Source organism: Columba livia, chromosome W, assembly GCF_036013475.1.
Source record: "Columba livia isolate bColLiv1 breed racing homer chromosome W, bColLiv1.pat.W.v2, whole genome shotgun sequence".
NCBI classification, from domain to species: domain Eukaryota; kingdom Metazoa; phylum Chordata; class Aves; order Columbiformes; family Columbidae; genus Columba; species Columba livia.
In genome coordinates, this window is record NC_088641.1 from 17,444,288 (window position 1) to 17,471,146 (window position 26,859).

Genomic DNA, 26,859 nt, shown 5'->3' on the forward strand with positions numbered 1-26,859 from the left:
ATAGGAGATCAGGTTGGTCAAGCAGGACTTGCCTTTCATAAACCCATGCTGACTGGGCCTGAGCTCTTGGTTGTCCTGTATGCCACATGATGGCACTCAAGATGATGATCTCTATAATTTTTCCTGGCACCGAGGTCAGACTAACAGGCCTGTAGTTCCCCAGATCCTCCTTCTGGATGTAGGGGGTCCCTGCTCATTGCAGGGGGGTTGGACTAGATGACCTTTTAAGGTCCCTTCCAACCCAAGCTGTTCTATGATTTGCTAACCTCCACTCAGCTGGAACCTCCTCAGTTAGCCTAGACTGCTGATAAATATTTTGAGAGTGGCTTGGTGAGCAGCTCAGCCAACTCCCTCAGTGTCGCAGTTGAGACGGATAAATGACATGGACCAAACTCTTTCAAGATGAAAGTAATAGGTGCCATTTATTGCTACAAGTGCATTTTTATACAATTCTACCAGTTCATGTGTCTTTTCACTATTGGTTACAAGTTACAGCACTAACATCTCATTGGTTAATTTTTCTATCATCCATGTTATTCTTCTATCCCCTTCTCTCTCACGGGTACATCTCTCCTCTCTCACGTGTACAACTCCATATTTCCGGATACTCCTTTACTCCCATCCTTCTCAAGGGTAAATCTTAATATCTTCAAGGCTGATCTCTACTCCCATATTTTCTGTCAAGGATTCCACAGACCCGCTGCAGTTTCCCACAGTTCCCCCTTTTTGTATTTGTGCTAAAAATGCTGCCCTCATTGTCCGCTGCAGGGCCCTTTGCAGCAGAGAAATCATGCATGGCAACATTAGTAACACAACCACAACAATCATCAAAACGATCAGTCCTGTTTTCACTACTGATAACAACCACCCCGAAAGCCCCCAGCTACTAAACATTTTATTTAACCAATCCCATCCATCATCAACTTGTAACTTTTGTACCCCTTCTTTCAACAATTGTATGCTTTTATGAATTGACTCAGAATGATCTGACAAGTTCATACAGCACATACCATCAAAATCTTCACACCCATGCCCTTGAGCTAATAACAAAAAATCTATTGCAGCTCTATTCTGCAGTGTAGCATGTCTTACAGAATCTACATCTAACAAAAGTCCACTTAAAGCCTTAGAAGTTCTGTTAGTTTGCTTAGCTAGCCAACATCCTAATTTTTCTAAAGTATTTAGAGCTTTAGCTGTGCCAACACCAGGTACAAGAGATCCTAAAACCCTTAATCCTGATCCCCAAGAATCTACTCTGTCATCACATTTTGACTTATATGCATGCAAAAAGCGTTTTTCCCGTGTCGCTTTTCCGTGATCTACTATCATGGATACATTGGGCATTAAGAGAGTTAATCGTCCCAAACTACATGGTGCTCCAACAGCATTAGAAGGAATTCCTGGCCAGGCTCTATCTCCGCAGATCAAGAATACACCATACGGGAGTTTTCGGGGTCGCTGTCCCACACTGTTAACAACACCCCTTGGATTCTTCTGCGAGGCATTGCACCAACGAGTTTCATTTCTGTAGTCATGAAGGGTAGCATTAACATTTTGCAATCTTATCCATTCATGCTTTAGCATATTGTCCTGGCACTTTTCACAAACCAGCTGGATACAAGCGTCCATGGGCACAGATCCCAGCAATTCCAGTTCCTGTGGTTCAATGTCTATTTCCGGGAGACAGTTAATCCAGAGTGCCATATTAGTATTATTACAGTTTGTTGCAATGCCTCTGCACCAACCACTATTTTGAAACAATTGTGTGATGCTGCTGTAGTCATCAAGGGGGATGCCAACCAAGCATGTGTGGAACGGGTTTTCCGGAGATGCCATAGCTAGGCATATGGAGTCCTGGCCAGTCACGTTGGCTAAAGTAATCCACATGTTGGTTTTTGTCTGTGCAGGCATCCAAGATGAAGCAGCTGCAGCAATCATCATTAGGAAGGCAACACAGGTTTCACATTTCGCGCAGGCAACCATTGTGGTCCTTGATCTGTAGAGACACAAGCATAGCCTCTCCCCCAGGTTAATAATTCATGTGGACCCGTCCATTGTCCTGTGCGCAAATCCCGCACCAACACTTTTGCCCCTGGACCCACCCTTTCTTGAGCCACTAAAGAGGAAAAGTGACGTAGAATGGGCGGCATCTGGACATCATCAGAAACCTGCAAAAAGTTTAAAACATATGTGACTTTAGCCAAGCGTGCATCAGGTGGTTCACCCAACATTCCCTCTTTTTGTTTTAAAAGAAAACGCTTGAGTGTTCCATGAGCACGTTCCACAATACCTTGCCCTGTGGGAGAATGAGGAATACCTGTAACATGAGATACTCCCCAGAGCTGTAGAAATGAAGCAACTTTTCGGGATACATATGCTGAGCCATTGTCTGTTTTTACCTGTTGCGGAATGCCCAAGAAGGAAAATGCACGCTGCCAATGACGTATTACATCTCGTGCAGATTCTGCAGTATGAGCAGTGGCAACGATAGCAGAAGAAAAGGTGTCTATAGAGACATGAACATACTTCAAGCGCCCAAAGTCAGGTACATGTGTAACATCAGTTTGCCAAATTTGCAAAGCTCGAAGGCCACGGGGATTGGTACCATAATAAGAAGGAATATGCTGACCTTGACAATCAGGGCATGCAGCAACAATAGCACGTGCCTCGGAATTTGAAATGCCAAAGTGTCGTCTCAAGGCATGATAGCCTTGATGATAGAAATGATGTGAAGCTATTGCCTGTTGTTTAACATCAGGAACAGGTCCTAAAGTCACTGCTGAAACTAGAGAATCTGCTTTTGCATTTCCTTCTATTATGAAACCTGGTAACATAGTATGACTTTTAACATGCATGACATAATATTAATGATGACGCTTCTGAATTTCAAGCCATAACAGTTTTAAAATACCAAATAACTTTTCATTAGACACATGTCCCAATACAGCTTTATACAACCGTTGTACAAGCACAGCCACATAAGCAGAGTCTCTCACAATATTCACAGGGCCAGGAAAGGCCTGAAATGCCATGGTCATTGCTCTAAGTTCGACCACTTGCGGTGATCCTTCCTGATATTCTACTTGATGTTGCCACTGTGGCCCATCCTTCCAAACAATGGCTGCCTTGCCCGTCCTTCCTGATCCATCTGTAAATACTGTAGGTCCATTTACTGGGCTTGATTGATTCAATTGCTTCTGACCAAATCTTACCTGACTGCCTAATTTAATCACTGGATGTGAGGGCAAATGATAACTGATTTGACCCGTATAATTCATCATAGCTGCTTGTAGTGCAGAACTATTAGCCATACACCACTCAAAATAATCACTTTGCACAGGAAGCATGATTGTTTCTGGATCTCTTGCCATTAATTCCATGCAACGTAATCTGATTTTAATAATTACCTGAGCCACCAGTTCAAAAAGACCTGGGGCTGTCTTTTTTGATTTGGCTGGCAAAAAGACCCACTCTAAAATACGTAGAGGATCTCCCCACTTCTCATGCCATTGTGCGATCATAGCAAAAGGAATGCATTGATCAATCAAAACAATTGCTTGTACAGACACTGTCAAATCAATTCTCCATACGTGCTTACTATTGATTGCTTGTTCAATTTTCGCAATTACCTGCTGTGCTTCTGTTGTCAAAGTGCGAGGGGCAGAAATATTAGTGTCTCCTCGCAAGAGATCAAACAATGGCTGCAACTGAGAAGAGGGGATTCCTACATAAGGCCTCACCCAATTGATCATTCCTGCCAATTTTTGCACATCATTCAGTGTTTTGATTTTTACTTGCAGTTTTATAGGTTGTGGTGTCACCATCTGATCCAAAATTTTCATGCCCAAATAAAGCCATGGCTGTTGTCATTGCACCTTCTCAGGTGCAATAACCAGCCCATACTGATTTAATGACTCACGTGCTTTATTTTCCATTTCACTCAATTCTTGTGGCGTTGCTGCAGCCAACAAAATGTCATCCATATAATGATAGCAATACCCTGACGGAAACAAAGCACGTACTGGACTCAGAGCTTTTGCCACATACCATTGACATATGGTAGGTGAATTTTTCATCCCTTGTGGCAGCACTTTCCAGTGATACCTTTTCGCTGGCTCTCCATTATTTACAGATGGAACAGTAAAGGCAAACTTTTCCATGTCTTGTTCTGCTAAAGGAATAGTAAAGAAACAATCCTTCAAATCTATTGCAACAATTTCCCATTGCATTGGAATCATTGTAGGAGAAGGTAAACCTGGTTGCAAAGCTCCCATAGTTGCCATAACCTCATTAACCTTTCGTAGGTCATGTAATAATCTCCATTTTCCAGACTTCTTTTTGATAACAAACACAGGAGTATTCCAAGGGCTATGTGAGACCTCTATGTGTCCCGCAGCTAGCTGTTCCATCACAAGAGATTGCAGGGCTGTAAGTTTTTCCTGAGCAAGGGGCCACTGATTGACCCATACTGGTCTTTCAGTTAACCATCTTAGTGCTAAAGTGGGCCGAGAAACACCCTACATCACAGTGACCCCTGCTAAAAATCCATAGTTATCCGTACTCCCCACTGCCCTAGGCAATCCCTCCCCCATAAATTCAGCGGGGCTGGGGCCACATAAGGTCTCACTGTAGCCCTTTGGTGTTCAGGATTAGCAATCACTACTGGTTTAGCTGACATCAAACTGTTTGCGACTCCACCCAGTCCCATCACACCTACAGCATTTGAAACCAAGGGCCAAGAAGGAGGCCAGTCCTGTTGTGAAATTATAGTGACATCTGCTCCTGTATCAAGCAGTCCAGTAAGGGTCACCTGTCTGGGAACAAAAGCATTCATTATGAGTGTACAAACCATTTGTGGCCTTTTCTCTGACACTGTTTGAGACCAAAAAATAAGTGGCTTTCCAGTTGAACCAGGTCCATTGTCCCCACGAAGAACTTGCTCAGTCCTAGGAACAGAACTCAAAAAGGGCACAAGTTGAGCTAAAAGTGTTCCTTTTTGTATTGTCACAGGTGTTGTCGCTGTGGAAACCAAGGCACAAATATGTCCTGTATAGTCCGCATCAATAACCCCCACGTGTACCATTAATCCTCGCAGGGTACTACTTGATCGTCCTATTAACAAAGCACTCAGTCCCCTGCCAATTGGCCCCCAAGCATCCAGGGGCACTTTATGCACCTCTTGAGTTGTTATAGTTACTGTGTGGGTGGTGGATAAATCCATCCCAGTGCTCCGCTGGTTTTTCCTGATAGTGTGTCGCAGAAGACTGCATGTGCACTGACCCCAGAAACAGATTGCCAGGGTTGCAAAGCGTTGTTGAAGGAGGCATTTGTGTCTGCACGCGCCCCTTCATGCTCTTCTTGTCGTTTCCCTGTGGCAGTAGCTGTCCATTAGAATGATACCTAGAATGGCACTGCTTAGAAAAATGTCCCTTTTTTCCACATTTGAAGCAAGTTACTGAGGCTGTATCATAGACAGGTGTGTGTACAGCTTTTGAAGCCTGTTTGTTTTTATGTGGACTGATGAGTCTTACATGACCATTCCGACCGCGTTCATAGCACTTTTGATATTGTGTTTTAGCTGCTGCCATAGCAGCAGCAAGTGCAGTCATTTTATGTTCCACTGAACCGACCTTGGCACAAGCAGTAATCATTGCTTCTAAAGTTGGATCCCCTGGCAAAGTTTCAATCACTTTTTGGCAATCTGTATTAGCATTATCACGAGCTAGCTGTTTCACTAGCAGTCCCCGGACATTCGCATCGAACACCTGACGTTCGACAGCCGCTTGTAATTTTTCAGCGAAGGAAAGAAACGGCTCTTTAGGACCCTGCTTGATAGCAGTATATCTCTGGTTTGGTTCTGCCAGCTCTGCTGTTCTAATTATAGCCTGGATCCCTACAGCCTTCACTTGCTCAAGCACTAGAGGAGGCCATTGCGCTTGAAGTCGCGGATCAATATACGGCCCCGAGCCCATCAATACATCCACACCAGTAGCAGAACGGGGATCAGTGTCTGGGAAGTGTATGTTTATCACTGCTTGTGCCTCAGCCCTTTGCTGCCAAATACTTCGAAACACTGAGAGCTGTACAGGTTGAAAAATAACCTGAGCTAACTGAGAAACATTGTAGGGAGTCATAGCTTCCATAGATAACAAACGTAACAGCTGCATAACCGCAGGGGAGTTAGGCCCGTACTGAGCAGTGGCTTTTTGCAAATCTTGAATTACTTTCCAGGAATAAGAAACGTGCTCATGGGGCTCCCCCCCTGCAGGGTTATGGTATATGACGGGAAATGCCATAGATTCAACAGGTTCAACGGGTGGCAGCTCAGTAACAGGGGTAGGAACCGATATAGATTCTGATAAATCCCAGTCCCCTATTTCCAGAGCTTTAGCCTTCACCCTCTTCCAGAAACGCACAGGGTCCCGTGGTTTAACTGTAATCGAAGCTGGGGGTAAATCCCAGCTTTTTGGTAAGTTTGGTTTACGCTCTGAAACTCTACCCCCACCCTCAGGGATTTGATCTGCAACAGCGTGGGAGGGGGGTGGGGGCAGTCTGGGGGGACCCAAATTTATAGGAATTACGTTATTTGGTTTGGTCTGGCTCACCACAGGGGGATCCTCCCCACCTAAATCTCCAGGCAAGGGGGGACAGGAAAGAAAATGTCCATTTTTTTCTTCCGCGACTGATAGCGGCGGGTCAGAGGGTTGAACTGTGATTAATGGCGGTGACGAAGACGGCGGAACCGCGGTTGATGATGGTAGAGCAGAGGTTTGAGCCATGATTGATGACGGCGGAGCAGTCGGTTGAACGCACTGCTCTGACTGGTGCTCCAGGGGCCCCTCCCGAGATCATATATAACCCAACGCTGTTCTTTCATGTGAGTCTTCCATAGCTTTTATCTGATCTCAGGGCCACACATATGTATACGACTCTTTCATAATTTTTTTCTGATCTCGGAGCCACACATACGTACGCTCCTCCTCTGTTCCTTTTAACTTTCCAAGAAAGTGTCGCGGACCCTTATCCGTGTCAGATAATATGGAGTTGGGCGGTTTTGATGAATCTTTAGTAACAGGGGGGGTCGGAGTAGTACTTAATCTTGCCTTTTCCTCCGAATCTGGCCCAGCTGAGCCAGGAAGACCATCCCCCTCCGCCACCTCTGCCTTATCCTGTTGCTGTTTTAACTCTTTCAGAGTATCTAATAAGAAGCGCCACATTGTTAACAGTTCAGTTGCTTCCTTGGACCCTTGGGTAGCACTATCAAACAGTTTATCTCCCAAATCCATCCATTGTGACACACTAAATGCTGTCACAGGATTAACCTCTAAACCTTGTGCTTTGCCCCATAGTAACATTTTTCTTAAAGTCAGTTCCGGAAGGCTAACACCCTGCTTCTTCAGAAGCAGCTTCCACGTGGATAATGTAGTACCCTCTTCTTTAGATAAGTTTCCCCCCATGTTCCCGGTAGCTCACCTACTCCTTAGCGAGGTGTCTTTTCAACGATCCGGATCTTCGGCAGCTCTCCTCGGCTGCTCTATCAGCTGTACCGAGCTCCGTCTCCACAGCTCTTCTTCGGCTGTTCACAGCTTCACGCTGTCACCTTGTCATGCAAGATCCTCTTCAGGCAGGATCACGTTGGGGTCACCAGATGTCGCGGTTGAGACGGACAAACGACATGGACCAAGTTCTTTCAAGATGAAAGTAATGGATGCCATTTATTGCTACAAGTGCATTTTTATACAATTCTACCAGTTCATGTGTCTTTTCACTATTGGTTACAAGTTACAGCACTAACATCTCATTGGTTAATTTTTCTATCATCCATGTTATTCTTCTATCCCCTTCTCTCTCACGGGTACAACTCCATATCTCCGGATACTCCTTTACTCCCATCCTTCTCAAGGGTAAATCTTAATATCTTCAAGGCTGATCTCTACTCCCATATTTTCTGTCAAGGATTCCACAGACCCACTGCAGTTTCCCACACCTCAGAACCCTTGGGTGGATCCCATCTGGCCCCATAGACTTGTGGGTGTCCAAGTGGTGTAGGAAGTAAATAGGAACATAAGAACAATTAAGCAAAATGCATCCTTGTTACTAGATTAAAACTTTTCATACCTTTTTTGGTTTTATAATTGATTATAAGTGCTTGGTCTCATTTCTCTTGGCTTTCAGGCATTTTTTTTTACTAATTTATAAGGCGTCTCCTCTAGGGATACTGAAATGTGTGGTGGTCTGTTGAGATTATTTGTGTTAGTCAGATGTGAAATATTTTTTTCCTTCCTTTTTTAACAAATTCATTGGAATAATTATGGAATCAGTTGTTGACTCTGCAAACTCATTGTATGTGTGAAGTGCAATAGTTTTGGTGAGCCTCACTTTCAAATCATAAAGAAATTCAGCCTTCCTTAAGGAGCACTTCAATTGTTCCTTCGTTATAAAGTATCATGCTATAAAAATATTAACCAGCTAAGTGTATTTTGTCAACCTTTGTTGTCTTTTAGGAAAATAACTTAAAATATGTTGAATTGATTGAAGAACAACTTAATGAAGCACTTACAACTTATCGCAAACCTGTTGATGGTGATAACTATGTTCGTCGAAGCAACCAAAGGTAAACACTCCAAAAGAATCCTCTTTGAAAAAAACTCAGGAGTAACTCATTGCATTACACTGCAGTATCATTTATTTTTAAAGAAAATTTCAGAGTTTCTGAGAAAACATATGATTTCTTTTTCTACCAGATTACAGCAACCACATGTCTACCTGCCAGTTCACCTTTATGGCCAACTGGTGCACCATAAAACAGGCTGCCATTTATTGGAGTCTCAGGTGAGGATAATAACTATTTATAAGATTTTTAAATAATATTGTAACTCTTTTTAAATATGTTTTAAAAGATATGGCATTTAAACAGTCATTGCAAAATAAGTAGATTATGAAAGTCTCAAGTTACATGGTGCAAACAAGTTGTGAAGACGGTCTTTGACATCTAGTCTCATGTAAAATTCCTTCCTGACAACTGAAATATCAGAGAAATACTTTGCAACGTTTTTCTTAAAACAGCTAGCCAAAACTTAGAATGGAAAGCAACTCACCAATAGAAATAATTTTTTAGTCTGTGTGTGAGTGAATCATATATTGACAAGTAAAACTGTGCCTATCCTTTTATGCATACAAAAACATGGAGATGAGGGGATAAATTCTTTATAATATCCTGAAGAACTAAGAAAACAAACCCTATGCTAATTCATAGTTGCATAAATAAATTGACTTTTAACATGAGTTTGCAAGATGATATAATGAATTGTATATAATAATCAAAAAGTTCAAGAGAAAGCTCATATATTGTAGCATGTTCATCTGATGAATGTTATCTTAATAAAATCTGAATTGTCCCAATGCAGCCAGTGATAATGTTAAGTTTTCTACTTGCTTTACCATTGTTGTTAATTTATGGTTATTATTGATTATTATGATAAAACTACCACTATTTTATTTTAGGGTACGTACTTTAAATTAGCACTTTACCTTTATTAAAACTGCAAGATAAACTGTTTTACTGAGGTCTCCTCCTTTTCATTTTCAGCTGAGTATGTTTTTTCTTCTGTTTTTTCTCCTCCAGAATATTGTTACAGATCTAAGTTACACTGTTCATTCCCCAGTGCTGGATAAGTGTGAAGGAATTAAGCAGCTCAAAGCAGCCCTTTGGGCCTTGGTTAGTAATACATTTACAGTCTTTTTGCAGCTGTTTGAGTTCTGTTATGACTCGATTCTGAAACAACTGAGCAAAATGGCTTAAAAAATCATTATTTAGGGTTTTTTTCATAAAATGTGTGTGACTTTCCAAGTTAGGGGAAAGTACTGGACTTTCACATGAAAATTTTTCACTGCACTTGTTTTTTTCTGAGTCTTTTAATAGTCGCTTTGTCTGTCTTTGTTTGTTTGGGGTTTTTGTTGGTTGTGGGGGTTTTGTTTGTTTTTAATTTGGTGGGGGTGGTTTTTTTGTTGTTTTTTTTTTTTGTTTTGTTTTTTTTTTTAGTTTTTGTTTGTTTGTTTTAAACCAAATAAAAAGAACAGATTGTCACATGTAGCAACAGTATTACTATGGAACCAGTGGTTACCACTTGCTATGGTCTATTTTTAACATATTTACTGTGGTGTTCCAAAATTCAGTTTTTCTGGAAGAAAGTTGGCTGCCAATGTTGATGTGTGTGAATATATACGGTCATGACATCCCTGGTATTGGGATAACATGGGGAAAACCTAGTGTTTATGCCTATCCAAGCTACACTTCTCAAGTTGCTTTGCCACCTCAACTGTTTGTCTGCCTCTTTCTTGTCTTCCCCAAAGTTTACTTTGGAACATTTGTCCAAGGTGACTCTTACTGGAAGATATTGTAGGTATGTAATAAAATGCCTGTTTAAGAATAATGTAAAATGAGTAATTCAAAATCATACTGCTGGCTGTAGTAGAACTGGTAAAATGAGGAATATGTAGTAGTTAACTGTGACCAGTTTTAGGCATTATACGGAGTGTCCTGAGTCCTTTTTTGGATATGCATGACTAGGAAATGCCAAAAAGGGTGCTCAAATCTCTCATTGCTTTGAGAAGATATGGCTCGAAACCATACCACCAACAAACAATAATGTCAAAAACTTTACACCGATAGTGTTATCGATCACATCAAAATCAAAACATATTTGACAAACTGTTTTATTCCAGGGCAATATAGGATCATCAAATTGGGGTCTTAACTTGCTTCAAGAGGAGAATGTAATTCCCAACATAATGGCTCTTGCACAACATTGTGAGGTTCTCTCTGTTAGAGGGTATGTGTATCTGATTTATACATAAAATTTACAGACGTTAGTTCCAGTAGGGTTTCAAATAGCATTATCTAATTTATGAGAATATAGTTTTACCATTTACTTGGAAATCAGTTATTAAAGAACATTGATCAATCTCAGTCCTATACAATCTCAGAATTGCATAGGAAGTCTAAAAGAACATGCAGTAAGCAAATGAAACCTATGAAACAAAGATACATACTACTTTTTCCTTTTTTAAAACACAGTTAAAATATTTGCTACTTATATTTCCGTTAGAATAAATTTATTATTCTATCATTTTTATTCAGTATCTTTTTTGAATATTTAAAAGAAAGCATAGTCTTTTGCCTAATACTGCTACTGCATTAATGTTTTAATAGTTTTCAGGTATTTTACTGCATTTCTTCAGCTTCCATTGATTTACAAATAAAAATGAGGAACAAAAAGCTATTTGGCCATTTTGTGAAGTTTCTGCTGAATTGTTTTTTGAAACTGTTTCCTTTCAAGAGAGAAAAAAAGTTTTGTTAAATTAGATGCTATTATTGTTGCTTTTTTTCTATATATATATTAAATATAGAACCTGTGTCTACGCGCTTGGTCTAATAGCCAAAACTAAACAAGGATGTGACATTTTGAAGCACCATAACTGGGATGCAGTGAGACACAGTCGTAGACAGCCTTGGCCAATGGTCCCTGATGACATGGAGCAGCTCTGCAATGAACTTTCTTCTGTACCCAGTACTCTTAGCTTGAACTCTGAGTCTACCAGTTCTAGGCATAACAGTGAAAGCGAATCTACACCTTCAAGTAAGTAACAACAACAAAACCGAAACAAACAAACATAAAAAACCCTCAAACAAACAAGCAACAACAACATAAAAAATCCACTACAAAGCAGCATTTTGGTGTTCTTACTGACTTTTTGGCAGGATGAGTTTCAGGCAAATAGTTTACAGGTGCTATTGCAAGAAAGAGTGCAAGCCAGGGGACAGTTATATGCATTCAGAGAGACATAATCAAGTGAGACAGAAGAGAACAGTGTCCTAAATTTATATTTGTTGTAGAAATAAGAAATTTTAACATTAGAGTAAGCTACTAGTTTTTATGTCAAGTTATGGCAGATTGCTATAGTATCCTGCAGAATTCTCCATGCTTTAGGTATAAAGATACATTTATTTGTTTTTCCTCAAAGAAATAAGGGAATATTTTGAATATATATTCTGTGTATACACAGACAAACATATATACACTATTGCTGTATATTTTGTGTATCTAATACATTTTAATTTTATTATTGGTATTTGGAATTTAAATCCAGAAATATACACTGAAATAAGATAGCATGGCTTTTCTTTTGAAACAATGAGATCTTTAGCTCAGGTAGTCCTGAAGATACTTAATTTATAGTACTAAGTTCTTCAGAAAAAATGTTGAATTAAAATTGTGGTAAAACACAGTCTCCCAGTTTAGGTTTATAGAATTGCTTACTTTTTTGCAACATAGTTTATAGACTTTGAAGAAACATCCATTTTCAGTGACAAAGTCTCATATAATTTCAGGTATGTTCATCACGGAGGATGACCGTTTTGGTAGTACATCCACTAGTACATTCTTCCTAGATATCACTGGAGATGCAGAACAAATATTTTATTATAGACCTGGACCTTCAAAGGATAAAGACCATAGTCCCTTTCCTTTCTTTTCTTCTAGCAGACTTGTGAAAAATCGCATTCTAAACTCTCTTACTCTAGCTAATAAAAAACATAGAAGTAGCAGTGATCCAAAAGGAGGAAAGCTGACATCTGACAGTAAATCAGGCCTGAGGCAAAATCATACTGTAACAGAACCTTTGAATAGCATAAATTTTCCTGCTGGGGATGAATTCAACCCTGTTTTCAGAGTTCCTAAAATCCAGGCTTTACGATTAGAAACTTCTTTTGTCAGAAGTAAGAACATGGAAGATACTGATAGTACCCCAAGTATTGGAGAAAATTATCTGAAGCTGCCGAAAGGTCTTGGAAATGAAATTCACCATGAAAACACAAGCAGAGAGAGACTAATAGGAGATGGTACTACACAAACACATTTCAAGAGTTGTAGCGTAAGTTTTAATACAGATACCACAACAAGTGGCATAAGCTCAATGAGCTCTAGCCCTTCAAGGGAGACTGTAGGTGTGGACACTACAAACCTAGATACTGACTGTGGAAGTTTGAGTACTGTGGTAAGCACAAAAACAGTTAAATCAAGTTACTGTTCAACACAACAGTCTAACTGCCTGCCTCTCTCAAAATCCAACTCTGTATCCCTAGTACTGCCAGGATCTTCTCATACGCTTCCCCGAAGAGCCCAGTCTCTTAAGGCTCCTTTTCTTGCTACAATAAAAAGTCTTGCTGACTATAACTTTAGTTACACAAGTTCTCGAGATGCCTTTGGCTATGCTACACTAAAACGCTTACAACAGCAGAGAATGCATCCTTCACTGTCTCACTCAGAAGCCCTAGCATCTCCAGCAAAGGATGTGCTGTTTACTGACAGTATTACCGTGAAGTCTGGCAGCCTGGATTCTCGCCTGACCCCAAGGCGGTAAGAGATTTTTATATGCTTGTTTCTTACTTCAAAGCTGTAAGAGGAATTAAATAAGAAATGTATCTTTCTGTTGCATTAAGAAGGTTAATTTAGCAAAAGTTAAGCTCCCTTGCATTCCAGCTTGTCCTCAGTATTTTCTCTGGGGGCTGGGTGTGGCTGAGCTGAACTCCTGAGTGATGCCCAATTACATCAAATAACCTCAAGTCGGCACTATAAGTCTGATCGTGCTCAACAGCTGATCCAGTGTAATGTTGAATTCACACGATTTTGGATTCACTAATAGTGCAGGATCATGTCGTGGCTTGCACAGATTCACGAATAGTATAATATATACTCTAAGTCTGAGCGCATCCAATGAGAAATTCTCATTTAGATGCCATTGATAAAATACACCATCTGCAAAAACACACTTCAGTTGCAAAAGTACGCTTTAGTTGCAAGAAATACATATTGGTACCAAATATATATAAATTCTAAAATGACTATACAGCACTATTAATGTGATTACAAATACAAGCTTGAAGTCTAAGTGTCCCAGGGAAACATTTGGTATAACTAAGTGCGTAAATCTTACCCAAAAGCTCAGCCCATCAACTGGTCCCAGAAGTCTATTATGCTGTTCTCTTCTCAGTCAGTGATGGTGCCTTCCCTAACTTTGCTCTATTGTTAGGGTATTTTATACAATTTTGTACATTTAGGTGGAGCTTTAGTCACTCTAGTCACAGTATCACAGTATCACAGTATCACAGTATCACAGTATGTTTGGGATTGGAAGGGACCTCAAAAGATCATCTAGTCCAATCCCCCTGCTGGAGCAGGAACGCCTAGGTGAGATCACACAGGAACATGTCCAGGCGGGTTTTGAATGTCTCCAGAGAAGGAGACTCCACAACCTCCCTGGGCAGCCTGTTCCAGTGCTCTGTCACCCTCACTGAGAAGAAGTTTCTTCTCAAATTTAAGCGGAACCTCTTGTGTTCCAGCTTGATCCCATTACCCCTTCTCCTATCATTGTTTGCCACCGAGAAGAGCCTGGCTCCATCCTCATGGCACTGACCCTTTATATATTTATAAACATTAATGAGGTCCCCCCTTAGTCTCCTATTCTCCAAACTAAAGAGACCCAGCTCCCTCAGCCTTTCTTCATAAGGGAGGTGCTCCATACCCTTAATCATCTTTGTTACCCTACGCTGGACCCTCTCCAGCAGTTCCCTGTCCTTGAACTGAGGGGCCCAGAACTGGACACAATATTCCAGATGTGGTCTCACCAGGGCGGAGTAGAGGGGAAGGAGGACCTCTCTCGATCTACTAGCCACCCCCCTTCTAATACACCCCAGGATGCCATTTGCCTTTCTGGCCACAAGGGCACAGTGCTGGCTCATGGTCATCCTGTTGTCCACCAAGACCCCCAGGTCCCTTTCCCCTACACTGCTCTCTAATATTTAATTTCCCAACCTATACTGGAAGCTGGGGTTGTTCCTGCCCAGATGCAGGACTCTACACTTTCCCTTGTTAAATTTCATTAGGTTATTCCCCGCCCAATTCTCTACCCTGTCCAGGTCCCGCTGGATGGCAGCACAGCCTTCTGGCGTGTCAGCCACACCTCCCAGCTTAGTGTCATCAGCAAACTTGCTGATAGTACACTCTATTCCCTCGTCTAAATCGTTAATGAAAATATTGAATAATATTGGCCCCAGTACTGACCCTTGAGGCACTCCACTAGATACTGGCCTCCAACTAGACTCCGCACCATTGACTACCACTCTCTGGCTTCTCTCCTTAAGCCAGTTTGCAACCCACCTCACTACTCTATTGTCTAGACCACACCTCCTCAACTTAGCTGTGAGGATGCTGTGGGAGACTGTGTCAAAGGCTTTACTGAAGTCAAGGTAGACCACATCCACCGCTCTGCCATCATCCATCCACCTTGTTACATTCTCATAAAAGGCTATGAGGTTGGTCAAGCATGACTTACCCTTGGTAAAGCCATGCTGACTGCCCCTAATAACCCTCTTATCCTTGATATGCCTTGAGATGGCACCAAGGATAAGCTGTTCCATTACTTTCCCAGGGACAGAGGTGAGGCTGACCGGTCTATAATTACCCGGGTCCTCCTTCTTGCCCTTTTTGAAGACTGGAGTGACATTTGCTTTCCTCCAATCCTCGGGCACCTCTCCCGTTTCCCAAGACTTGGCAAAGATGATGGAGAGCGGTCCAGCAATGACTTCAGCCAGCTCCCTCAGCACCCGCGGATGCATCCCATCTGGACCCATGGATTTATGGATGTCCAGACTATTTAATTGCTCCCTAACCCAGTCCTCATTTACTAAAGCAAACTCCTCCATTAACCTGGCTTCATCTGGGGTCTCAGGGGTACAGGGCTCCCCAGGACAGCCTCCGGCAGAGTAGACAGAGACAAAGAAGGCATTCAGAAATTCTGCCTTCTCTGTATCTTCTGCCACCAGGGCACGCACCCCATTCACCAGTGGCCCTACACTGCCTCTGGTATCAGTTTTATCTGCTATGTATTTGAAAAAGTTCTTTTTGCTGTCCTTGACCCCTCTCGCCAGCTGTAATTCTAAGGAGGCCTTGGCTATCCTAGCTGCCTTCCTACATCCTCTAACAGCAGCCTTATACTCTTCCCAAGTGGCCAGCGCCTGCTTCCATGACCTGTAAACTCTCCTCTTCTGCTTGAACATACCCAACAGATCCCTATTCAACCACGCAGGCCTCCTGGCTCCCTTCCTTGACTTCCTACATGTGGGGATGCTCTGATCCTGAGCGTGGAAGAAGCAATCTCTGAATGCAATCCAGCTATCTTGGGCCCCTTTATCTTCAAGCAGTCTTGCCCATGGGATTTCCCCAGCAATTGCTTGAAATGGCCAAATTAGCCCTGCTAAAGTCCAGGGTTGCAATTCTACTAGCTATTCTGTTCCTGCCACACAAGATGCTGAACTCCACCATCTCATGGTCAACCTTTACTGCTTCAACCAGACCCTCCTTGTTAGTGAGGATGAGATCCAGCAGTGCACCTCTCCTAGTCGGCTCCTCCACCATCTGCATGAGGAAGTTATCATCAATGCACTGGAGGAACCTCCTGGACTGTGGCTGGCTGGCTGAATGGTCCTTCCAGCAAACATCAGGGAAGTTAAAATTCCCCACAACAACCAGGGCCTGTGACTGTGAGGCCACTCTCAGCTGCCCATAGAAGGCCTCATCAACTTCCTCAGCCTGATCTGGTGGCCTGTAACAGACGCCCACAACAGTGTCACCCCTGCCAGCCTGCCCCTTGATCCTGACCCATACACTCTCAACTCGCTCGTCATCCACTCCTGGGCAGAATTTAGTACATTGTAGTTGCTCTCTCACATAGAGAGCAACTCCACCACCACGCCTGGCTGGCCTGTCTCTCCTGAAAAGGGCATAGCCATCCATGACCACGTTCCAGTCATGTGAACTGTCCCACCATGTTTCTGTAATTGCCACCAGATCATAATCACCCGACCGAACACAGGATTCTAACTCCTCCTGCTTATTCCCCATGCTACGCGCATTGGTGTACAGGCATTTCAGGGAGCGAGTAGAGCACACCAATTTCTCCCTAGGGGCATAGGAGGCCACCCGGTCCTCATCAGTTTTAGAATGCTGCCCCACCTGGACAAGCCCAGCTACAGCCCCATCCCCCTTCGAGCCTAGTTTAAAGCTCTCCAGATGAGCCCAGCTAATTCCTGCCCCAGCATCCTTTTGCCCCTGCGGGATAAACCTTTCCCGCGTGACACTCTCTGGACTGGTGTCTTATAAAACCAATCATTATCAAAAAATCCAAAGCCCTGCCTGTAGCACCAGTCTTGGAGCCAACCATTAAGAGACTGAATTTTCCTATTCCATCCCAAATAGTCACTAGAAGACGGAAGGAGTGAAGAGAAGATCACTTGAGCCCCTGAGTCTTTCACCATCCTTCCAAGACCTTGAAATCATTCTTCATTCCCCTCAGACTACGGGAAGCAGCTTCCTCCCCATCTGTCTGGAAGACCAGCAGCGGGTAGTAATCTGTCGGGTGCACCAGTTTGGGGAGCTCTCTAGCAATATCCTTGATCCGGGCTCCAGGTAGACTACAAACTTCCCTAAGATGAGGGTCAACTCTGCATATTGGGCCCTCTGTTCCTTTCAGAAGGGAATTTCCTATTACAATCACCCTTCTTTCTTTCTTATCAGAGGCAGTCTTAAGTTGTGAAGTCAACTGCCTCTTCCTATGTGATCTTGTAGGCAGGCTTGGCACCACCTCCTCACCTACCTCTTCTTCAAGATCCAGGGCCTCAAACCTATTACGGAGGGGCACCTGGGGAGACAAAGCAGGCAGGGAGGGGGGCTGCCCGTGACGCCGAACCGGAATACACTTCCAACCCTCGTCGTCTTTTAGGTCCCCTACCTCTGCCCGACAGCGACAAGGGCGGGGCCGTCTCAGGACTTCCGCCTCTGTCCGAGAGGGCAGGAGGTCCATCTCCTTTTGGGGGGTACCTCCCTGGGACCTTTCCGACTGGCACGTCAGGGTGTTGCTCCACCAGTCGATCTCCCTTTCGCACTCCCTGATGGTCCTCAGCGTCTCAACCTCCTCCTTAAGTTTCACAACCATGTCGAGCAGGTCTTGCACCTGCTCACACCTCACACAAGTGGACTGCTGTCCTCCCTCCCCCGGCAGCAGCAGGCTCTGGCACTCCCTGCAGCCGGAGACCTGAACAGCCACCATTCGGGACAGAACCTCCTCAGTCTGCATTGCCACAGTGTGTTTGAGACAAGCTCTCCTCCTGGAGGCGACCATGGTCGTCAGCAGTCTGGGATGCTGGCAATAAGTTAGAGGGGCTTACAAGCGACAAGTGCTCTCTGCACCCCGCTACACAAGCTACCACACCTGCTGCTGCAGCACAGTGCGGGTGGGACTCACCCGCTACACAAGCTGGTTGCTCCTCCCTACACCTGGTGGGCAGTGACTAGTCCCAAAGGCTTTTTCAAGGCAAGGGGAGGGGGTGTGGTCGCCGTCACCGTCGGAACGCCCCCCGCCACGTCAGCCGCTCTCTCGCAATGGCTGCCGGGGCTACCGGGATCGGGTCCCGTCGGGAATCACGCTGTCCCTGTACGTTTCCCTCTGAGCTTCCTAATCTCAGCTGAACCTCGTGGTCGGCTGAACCCCGCCGACTCCGGCTCTTGCTGGGCTGGCTCCGATCAGCTGACTGAATGTCATACATACCTTTGTCATTGATTGGTGTAAAAACTCTCAATTCGATTTTTAAGGTAAGAATTTCACAGCTCTTGCTCGAGGAAGCAGAGGGGCATGATGGAGGCAAATTTCTTTTGAGGTGTAGGTGTGTTTTGGTATTATCATGAGATTATACTGAGCAAAGTTCATCCACAGGACAAATTTTGACACATCTGCTGGCTCAGTAATTAGCGTTTTGGATGGAATGGAGCATTTATCTTTTAAAATTGGCAGCAGCTATGCCATCTGGTTCCTGTACCTGCCTTATACACAGGGCCTGGCCATGCTATCTCCACACTGCTTCACTCCCCCATACTTCTTAGGGCCAGCACACTGAGCTTCCCTGTACATGACTGTCCAAGAATGCAGGCCAGATGGAGGGGGGAACCATGCAGAGCAGATTTCTTCCCTGCTGCAGAGCTGCCTTATATGCCGAAGACGTGGATATAGCTTTATTCTCAATAAGTGTATCCTTGATAATTAGTTTAAATAGTTTACCCCCTCAGTAATTATTCCACACTTTCTAATACTTTTTTTCCAACTTCATCTAAAAGTGACAGTTGTTGCAGGATGATTCTATGACTTTGCTGAAAGCAGTACCAATATTAGGATAATAAGCTATGAGAAGTCTGAACTTTGTAAGTGCTGTCAGAGAAACCCAGCTTTGATAGCTGTCCTCAGTCCCTTTAATGCTGTTAGAGACAAAGGAATATGTTTCCTTCTATCACATTTACTTCCTGTTATTTTTTATTAATATTTAAATGCAATTGGACTGCTAACATTACTAAAGTTACAGTCACACAGAATTGCTCGTGCAGTCAGAGCTGAATTTCAGAAGAGAATTTTCTCAATATCACTTGGTGAGGTTTTAGGACAGGGACTCCTGCCAATATGCTATACTACTGTTCACTGTGGCACTGAGGCCAATGGTGAGATACTGGTACCACTGATATGAATGTGAGTTTGACTTCTTAGCTACAACAGAGCAAAGATTTTACTCATAGGGTTTATTTTTAGATTGCAGTGTCACCTCTCTATTTTTGAGTCTTATGAAGACTAATTGGATAGTTATATATCTAGCTCATGACACTGACACTGTTCCCAGCAGCTACAGTCAGTGCTTTACAACTTTGTCTCTCTCTCGGGAGAAGTTACCAGCACATTAGTCACTTCCTTACTGCACAGAAGAGCAAATGCCTAGTCCCTGAATTTCAATCCACATACCCAGTTGAGTGTCTATAGTGCCTGTTTATTACTACTAGTTTCCTTCCTGATTGAGAGCAACATTATTTTTTTTATATTTTTCACATGATTCTGGAAAGATGCCATAAAAGATAAATTTTGTTCCCTTTGTTTAGTTAAGTTAGAACTAGACTGAGTGTGCTGATTAAATTTAAGGATGATTCAGTAGTTAAGCTACACCATCCTGGAAATCAGAAGTGCTGTTCCTTGCTGTCACTGGCTACCTGTGGTAATGCAAGAACAAATCAGTGTCACTTCAGTGACAGTACAGATTCTGTTGTGGCTATAGTCATGCTGTACCGTTCCTTGCAGTCATGCCCTTGATATACAAAGCAGCCTCTCTGCAGTGGACTTTCATCCTGAGACTCAGCATGCAGTGTAATACTAACAGTATTCCTGATGCTTAGCTGTTCATGATCTCTTGTATCAGTGGTTAGGGGCAATGATTTGAGCTGACCTATTTAACATTGAACTGAAATTACTGGAGTGCTTGTATCTCTGTGAAGGTTAAAAAATTGCAGATGTTCATATTACAAAAGATTGGCAGATTGTCTTGGATGCTGATATAATTGATTGGAAAGGCTATGATTTAACTAGTATATGTATTTTTCTGACTGGTTACAGGTGAGTGTCTCCACTGAATAATTGTGATCCTTTTAATTTCAGAGTATGCTTCTACTTCCAGTTAAAAATTGTCTTTAACTGCAGTTTAAGTAATAAATTGGAAAGATATTCTGTCCTTTTTTGTCTTCTAAGGCCATTCTTCTCTTAGTCTTCAGAAAATTTTCTTTGATTCATGCTTTATTCACAAATTCAGGTGTTCGTAGCAAGCAGCGGCTCTAAGTTGACTTCAGTGATGTTTCTAGTTGTTCCATTCATTCAAAAGGTTGAAAAGCTTATTTCTTTCCACAATTATTTTGTGAGGCTAAATTTTCCATCTCTGTCTTTAAAGACCAACCAAAAATGTTAAGATGCATGTCTCAAATCCTGATCGTGACTCTCGCTCCATCATCTGCAGACATGATTTCATGAAAACTTATCAGTGTTTTTCACTACTAATGATATATCTGTTAACTTTTCCAAGAGAAGCAGGAGCAAATGTTTAGGATTAATACTTATGTCTTTATATTGAGAGTAATTATAGAATTCTTTATTATGAAATAACTAATGCATTTGGTAACTCTGGGTTTTGAAGTATGGCTTGAGTTTTATTGCAAGTCCACTGCTACTATAATTAGCTTTGGTAGGAATTAGTAGCAAGGAAACTGTCAGTGTCCCATAATCCATGTTCTGCACCTTCCCATTGCATAATAATGTCTTGAACAACACATAGTCAAACCATAATAATTTATTTTTCTTTCGGTATAAATCTACTAAGCTTTTATGGATGAGAAGACATTTTAATTGCCCATCTAAAAAAAAATGATAGAAAATTATTTCTAAGGCAGAGAAAGTCCAATGTATAATAACTTGCAGTAATACAATAAAAATTTACTGTTCCTAAGGAGTGTCCACTGCATAGACCATCTACTTAGGTTGATTAGCAGAAATGATTCATAGGTTTTTATCTTCAATGAGAAGTAAAATCAGAGATTGCCAAATGAGAGATTTCCATCATTAGGACTCTGATCAGCACTGATCTTCAGCCTTCTCTTTCCTGTCTTCTTTCCCAACCTATTTCTTTCTTTGTTCCTCAGGCTGCTTGTCACAGTCAGCTATGTTTGCTGTGCAGGTTCAAGTTTGTTGTTTGTCTCTTCATGTTGAGCAAATTCTTCTTCTGTGTTTTGGTGACCTAGTGGGTGGCTCCTTTAGAATACAGGAAAAAAAAGTTCCTTGCTCACATCTGTGGTACCTAGCAGGCTCAAGCTCTGTGTTACCAGTTTAAAAGCCTAAAATCTTTACTGACTGTCTGGGCTATAAATCTTAGAAGCCTGGTAAGTTGGAGAAAATTTGTGTTTTTACAGGGTTGGCAACCCCTTAACCAGAAATTCCATCCTGCTATCTTTCAAGTCCCTGTCCCAGGACTTTAAAAAAAAAAAATCACACATTTTTACCCAAGGAACTGCAAAACCATGCAATACAACATGAGGCAGAACAAAAGCAGTGACCCTATAGCTATAATTTGACAGAGTAACAAGCTCTGGGTTCTACTATGGGAAGATGAGGATAATCTTTGTGTCGGCAGTCCTTCTTACTTGTAATGTGCCAGAATGAGAGATTTGCCCAGATTATGATTTATTATTTCAATGTTACAGGTTCATGAAAGCTTTAAGTTATGCTTCATTAGATAAAAAAGATTTATTAAGTCCTGTTAACCAAAACACACTTCAGCGTTCCTCCTCTGTTCGTTCCATGGTTTCTAATGCTACGTATGGTAGCTCTGATGATTACATTGGCCTTGCTCTCCCAGTGGATATCAATGAAATATTTCAGGTATGTATATGATAACTTACTGGATTCATTTGCATTTTCATACTGGAAGGTAGTTAACTGTTGTTGCATTATCATCAGAATAGATTAGATCTACAGAAATTAGGAAAACAGATGTGGTACTTTCAAGGAATGCGTTTTGGAGAACGAGTTACTTTTCTAACCCTGTTTACAGAAAAGTGCTAGTCTGTTTTGTATTATTAGGCAAACAATGACACAGACTAGGTTAGCAGTGTGTTAAATAGTGGTAGCATAAATGCATTGTCATATGATTTTTAGTGAACAGCTAGCTTTTATACTAAAATTAGCATAGTCTGTGGACATTTGTTACTATCTCTTAAGCCAACTAATTGATATGTTCATTGGTCAACCATAAATTATGTGCATAATCCCATAGTAAACTTACTGCTACCACGATTTCTGCTACTGTAATCTCGATTTGATATTACTTTATTTGTATATCTATTATCATAGCATTAAATTATATTGTCTTAACCTCACAGATATATTTAAATTAAAACAGGGTATCTTAAGTATCTTATCAATTACCTTCCTCTCTCTATTTAGTTAAAACACATTCTCATCTAGCAAACTGATGCATCACAATGTTTAATATTCTGTTACCTAATTATCAAAAATAAGACATGATCTATGTGAAAGGTAAATCACTGGCTTCCTTATCTTTAGTTCACTTAGTCTTTGCTTTTCAAACCTAAATTCCTTGCTTACTAATCTCAAAAAATTACTAAAGCTAGAGCAAAGGCAAGATTTTCCATCATACCTGCTCCTATTTCCCCTTTATGAAATGATTATTTTATTTATCCTTCACAGTCTTTATGGCATGTTTATGTTGCCTCACTTTTCTCTCAACTCTGTAGAGTTGAGACACGTCTCAATTCTGCAACATCTTACAGGCAACATTTTAGGTGTCCTGGCTGGTTTTGTTCTACTTTCCCAAGGTCTCAAGTGACATAGAGTGATCATGGACAGATCATTGATAGACATTTCTGGGTCACTGGTTTCCTTACAGCCTGTCAGCACTATGTTTTACCATTTACTGACTGTTCATAAGTTTACTTAATAAATGTTCATTCACAAAAGTATGTTTTTCTCATTGGCTTTTTTTACTACTCAGGAGCCCATTCTTAATTTCTTCCTCCAATTAGATCTTTTTCCTGAAGGAAAAAATTGACAACACTTTATTTCCTAAAAAAAAAAAATCTGTTTTTCCTTTGTATATAATTATCACCTGTGCTAATTTTAAGTTTCACTTGAATATTCCAGGTAAAGGAAACTCCATATTTCCAGAAGCAAACCACGCCTCCATTTGATGACCGTGGAGCTAGGGTCTTTGTACCTGATGCAGAAAGTATTGGTTTTGTTCCTCTTTTGTACCTTCCTGTTGCTTATACATTGGGTGGGGTGTTGAGTTTTATTTGATGATTTTTTCTTGATAGAAAATGTTATTTTTAGCTGTTAATTTTTGAGATCTGTGTTCTGGATTCGGGATACTGGGCTATTAATTCCCTGTTTTATGAAGTTCAAGATAATGCAGTGTTGCTTCAAAGCTTGATCCAGCTCTAATAAACTAAGAAAGAAAGTCTATGTATCTTTGATGTTTCTGTGACAGTTGATCAGTGGAGGTGATAGAACATGGTACAAGAAAATTGCAAGTGCTCTGTAATGCCAGGCTTGTTCTGAAATGCACTTTCTTTTTATTCCAGAGGAGTTAGAAATCTGTAGGGCATCAAGTTTTATCTTTTCAGTAGAACAACTGAAAAAGAAACATTGATACTGGCCCCAAAGTAGTATAGGATAGATGTTGTCTTTCTTCTTAGTTAACTGGAACTTTATTTAACTTTTACTTAACTGGAACTGGCACTTTGAACGTCCAAATAAACACATCTTACTGATTTTTTTTTTCTTTTGTGTTGTTAATACAATATATAAAGATGACTTTCTTGAAAGTGTGTTTCTGTAGTTTACTAAGTTTCAGTGTAAAGTAATGCCTGTTCAAAATTGTATTTGTTGGTATTTTCCACCCAGGGAAGAGCATGCCACTAAAGTGTCTTCGGCTTGTTTCTGCATTGTTGAGTCTAGTTCCATCCTATTACAGGCACTAAGTTACAGTTTTTTTAATTGTGTTTGTTTTCATTGGTGCATATGCCATTTATACATCTGGTATATTGTTGTACTAATCTTGTTTGATACTATGAAAATTCATAACATATTAATGTTACATGGGTATAACTATTACTAATCTTGATAGAATGTCAGGATTTACCACATATCTTCTTACAGTATGTGTGTTCAGAGGTTGAGTTCTGTCCTTTGCAATGTTCTTGTTATATTTTATAAGCCAGGACTAAAATGTGATGTTTATTTCCCAAATGCTAACAAATCTTGGGAGATTAACCATTCAAAAAAGTTTCTAGATCTTCACACACACACCCCCCAGCCTTAAAAGGGGTAATTTAATTGAAATAATGTTTTATTAACTCTTGGTTGTATGCTTTTGTTTTTTCTGATGTCTGCTTATCTACAGGTCTTCCATCAGGTACAAGTGATGTTGTCAAAAGTCATTTTCAGATGCTTCAACAGCAGATCAGTCTCACAGAAATAATGAATACCAGCCATTCAGATGCTTCTCAGTTTTTAGAAAATACAGAGGATACAGGGCTACAGGAGCACACAGATGAGAACTGCCTTTACTGTGTCTGCATTCAAATACTGGATTATCAGCCTAACAACAAAGTGAATTCTTCATATAGTCATACAGGTTAGTGTTCCTTATGGGAAAGTATGATAAAACTGAATTAAAATATTTAATTTTGTTAATCTTTAAAATTGATGAAACTCTGAGGTTTTTTTTGTTGCTTTGGTTTGGGTTTTTTTGTGTGGTGGTGTTTTGGTTTGGTTTGGTTTGTTTTCCCCTCCTTACTGACTATTGACCTTGAAATTAATTCTCCTTAATAAGCTCACTATGTAACCAATGGTATTTCTATGGTCATTTTAATCTTTTCTGTTTCTAGTGGTGTTAAATATTTCTAAAAGCTTATCAAAATGTAACATTCAAAACCTTATTTAGTACTTACAAATCAATGTCCTGAAAACTGAGGTTTGCGATCAAACTAATGAAAAGTCTGACTTTAAAGCAAGTCTGTACCATAAAACAAAACAAAGGAAATCTGATTGAGGAGTCTGAAGTTGAGCTGTAACTTCTGGGATTTAGTCATCTTTCTTCATATTTTGAGATTCAGATCAGATTCAGAATGATTTTCTTCCTAACCTCCTCTGCAGAGCTTGCAGTTATATTGCCTTTTTACAATGTCTGTAATAAAAAGATAATCCCGTAACGGAAATTCGAATTTATGCTTAGTAGGAATCCTTCCTATTTTACAACAGTGCTATGCATTCAGGTAGCGTCACGGAGGCACCCCGAGGTTAATTTAAGGGACAAAAGAGTCCAAAACAACTTTTATTAAACTGGTGAGAAACAGGGTTTTAGCACTCCAAAAGTGACTTAAATAAAGGTTCGGATATCAGTTGAGGAAAATTATTTAGAGGCAGCAACTCATATAACAGGCGGTCCACAGTGTGCATGCACGTGGCTTCACCCAAAACAATGCCGGAGCCGTCCCTGAGTCCCGGAGAAATACACACTTGCCTAAACACGGTGCAGGATTATTTTAAAAGAGATACATGCACTCGTAGTGAGTACGGGAAGTGTACACTCGCGATTCCGCAAGGGTAAATTTATAATACACCCGCAATCCTGCGAGAGTTAATTTACTTACACGTGCAAGTGTGCACGGAATCCTACACGTGCTTATGTGGAAGCCCAGGAGGAAAATCCACTCACGATTGTGCGAGGGGCTCTCGGCGGCCACTCGCGATTGTGCGAGGAAATAATTTATACATGTGCTCGTATTGGGCACGAAAAGTTACGCGTGCAAGTGTGCACGGAAGGAAAATACACTCATGATTGTGCGAGGAAATAATTTAAAGTACGCGTGCAAATGTGCACGGAAAGTTACACGTGCATATGTGCACGGGAGGAAAATACACCCGCGATTCTGCAAGTATTAATTTTACACGCGCTCATATGGAGCACGGAAAGTTATACGTGCATATGTGCACAAAAAGTATAAATATACTCGCAATCCTGCGAGAAGTTTTACTCACATCTGTGGCGGCGAGGCAAGCGGAGTCCCCATCCCGGGGAGGGGGGCTCTCGGCGGCAGCATCTTGCTCGTGCTCCGAGAGACCCACACAATGGGCAGAGTCTCGACGAGAATCCCGTTTTTATCTGATCATATCTGACTGTAGGCATTGTAGAAGCTCCTCTGCACCCCCCACACTGGCTGTGGGTGCCCCCGAAGCCTCCCCAAAAACATCCCCCCACCCTGGGCGTAGGTGCCCAGCGGCTCACTGCTGCTTCCACACTCCCTTCTAATGGCCCTGGCCAGGGTGCTCTGGGGCCAAACAAAAGAAGCTGTTAGCCTCAAGTAGCTG

The 26,859-nt window shown here is 41.6% G+C and overlaps 2 protein-coding genes across 7 annotated transcripts in view; one reads left to right on the forward strand and one right to left on the reverse strand.

Moving 5' to 3' along the window:
- Window positions 1-26,859, forward strand: part of LOC135577223 (rapamycin-insensitive companion of mTOR-like) — a 106,140-nt gene that overhangs the window by 76,384 nt on the left and 2,897 nt on the right. The window contains 9 exon segments of the mRNA XM_065045116.1: window positions 8,505-8,614; window positions 8,745-8,832; window positions 9,626-9,718; window positions 10,726-10,832; window positions 11,410-11,639; window positions 12,392-13,418; window positions 22,170-22,347; window positions 23,629-23,713; window positions 24,890-25,123. Of these exon segments, the coding sequence (XP_064901188.1) occupies window positions 8,505-8,614; window positions 8,745-8,832; window positions 9,626-9,718; window positions 10,726-10,832; window positions 11,410-11,639; window positions 12,392-13,418; window positions 22,170-22,347; window positions 23,629-23,713; window positions 24,890-25,123 (2,152 nt within the window).
- On the reverse strand, window positions 396-26,859 carry LOC135577159 (endogenous retrovirus group K member 5 Gag polyprotein-like). 6 transcript variants are annotated; one of them, XM_065044966.1, is made up of 3 exons: window positions 26,530-26,821; window positions 2,103-2,168; window positions 396-1,996 (listed from the first exon to the last, which is right to left on the reverse strand). In XM_065044966.1, exon 3 carries the CDS (start codon window positions 1,981-1,983, stop codon window positions 628-630), a length of 1,356 nt encoding a protein of 451 aa, XP_064901038.1. In that variant the 5' UTR covers window positions 1,984-1,996; window positions 2,103-2,168; window positions 26,530-26,821; the 3' UTR covers window positions 396-627. The 6 variants fall into 6 exon arrangements, with proteins under 6 accessions (XP_064901038.1, XP_064901037.1, XP_064901036.1 ...); XM_065044965.1 differs by lacking the exon at window positions 2,103-2,168 and adding an exon at window positions 7,474-7,618; XM_065044964.1 differs by lacking the exon at window positions 2,103-2,168 and adding an exon at window positions 7,474-7,687.

Bases quoted from the DNA above. Each gene is read 5' to 3' on its own strand.
- LOC135577159 (XM_065044961.1), bottom strand. From the start codon at position 6,779: ATGGCTCAAACCTCTGCTCTACCATCATCAACCGCGGTTCCGCCGTCT.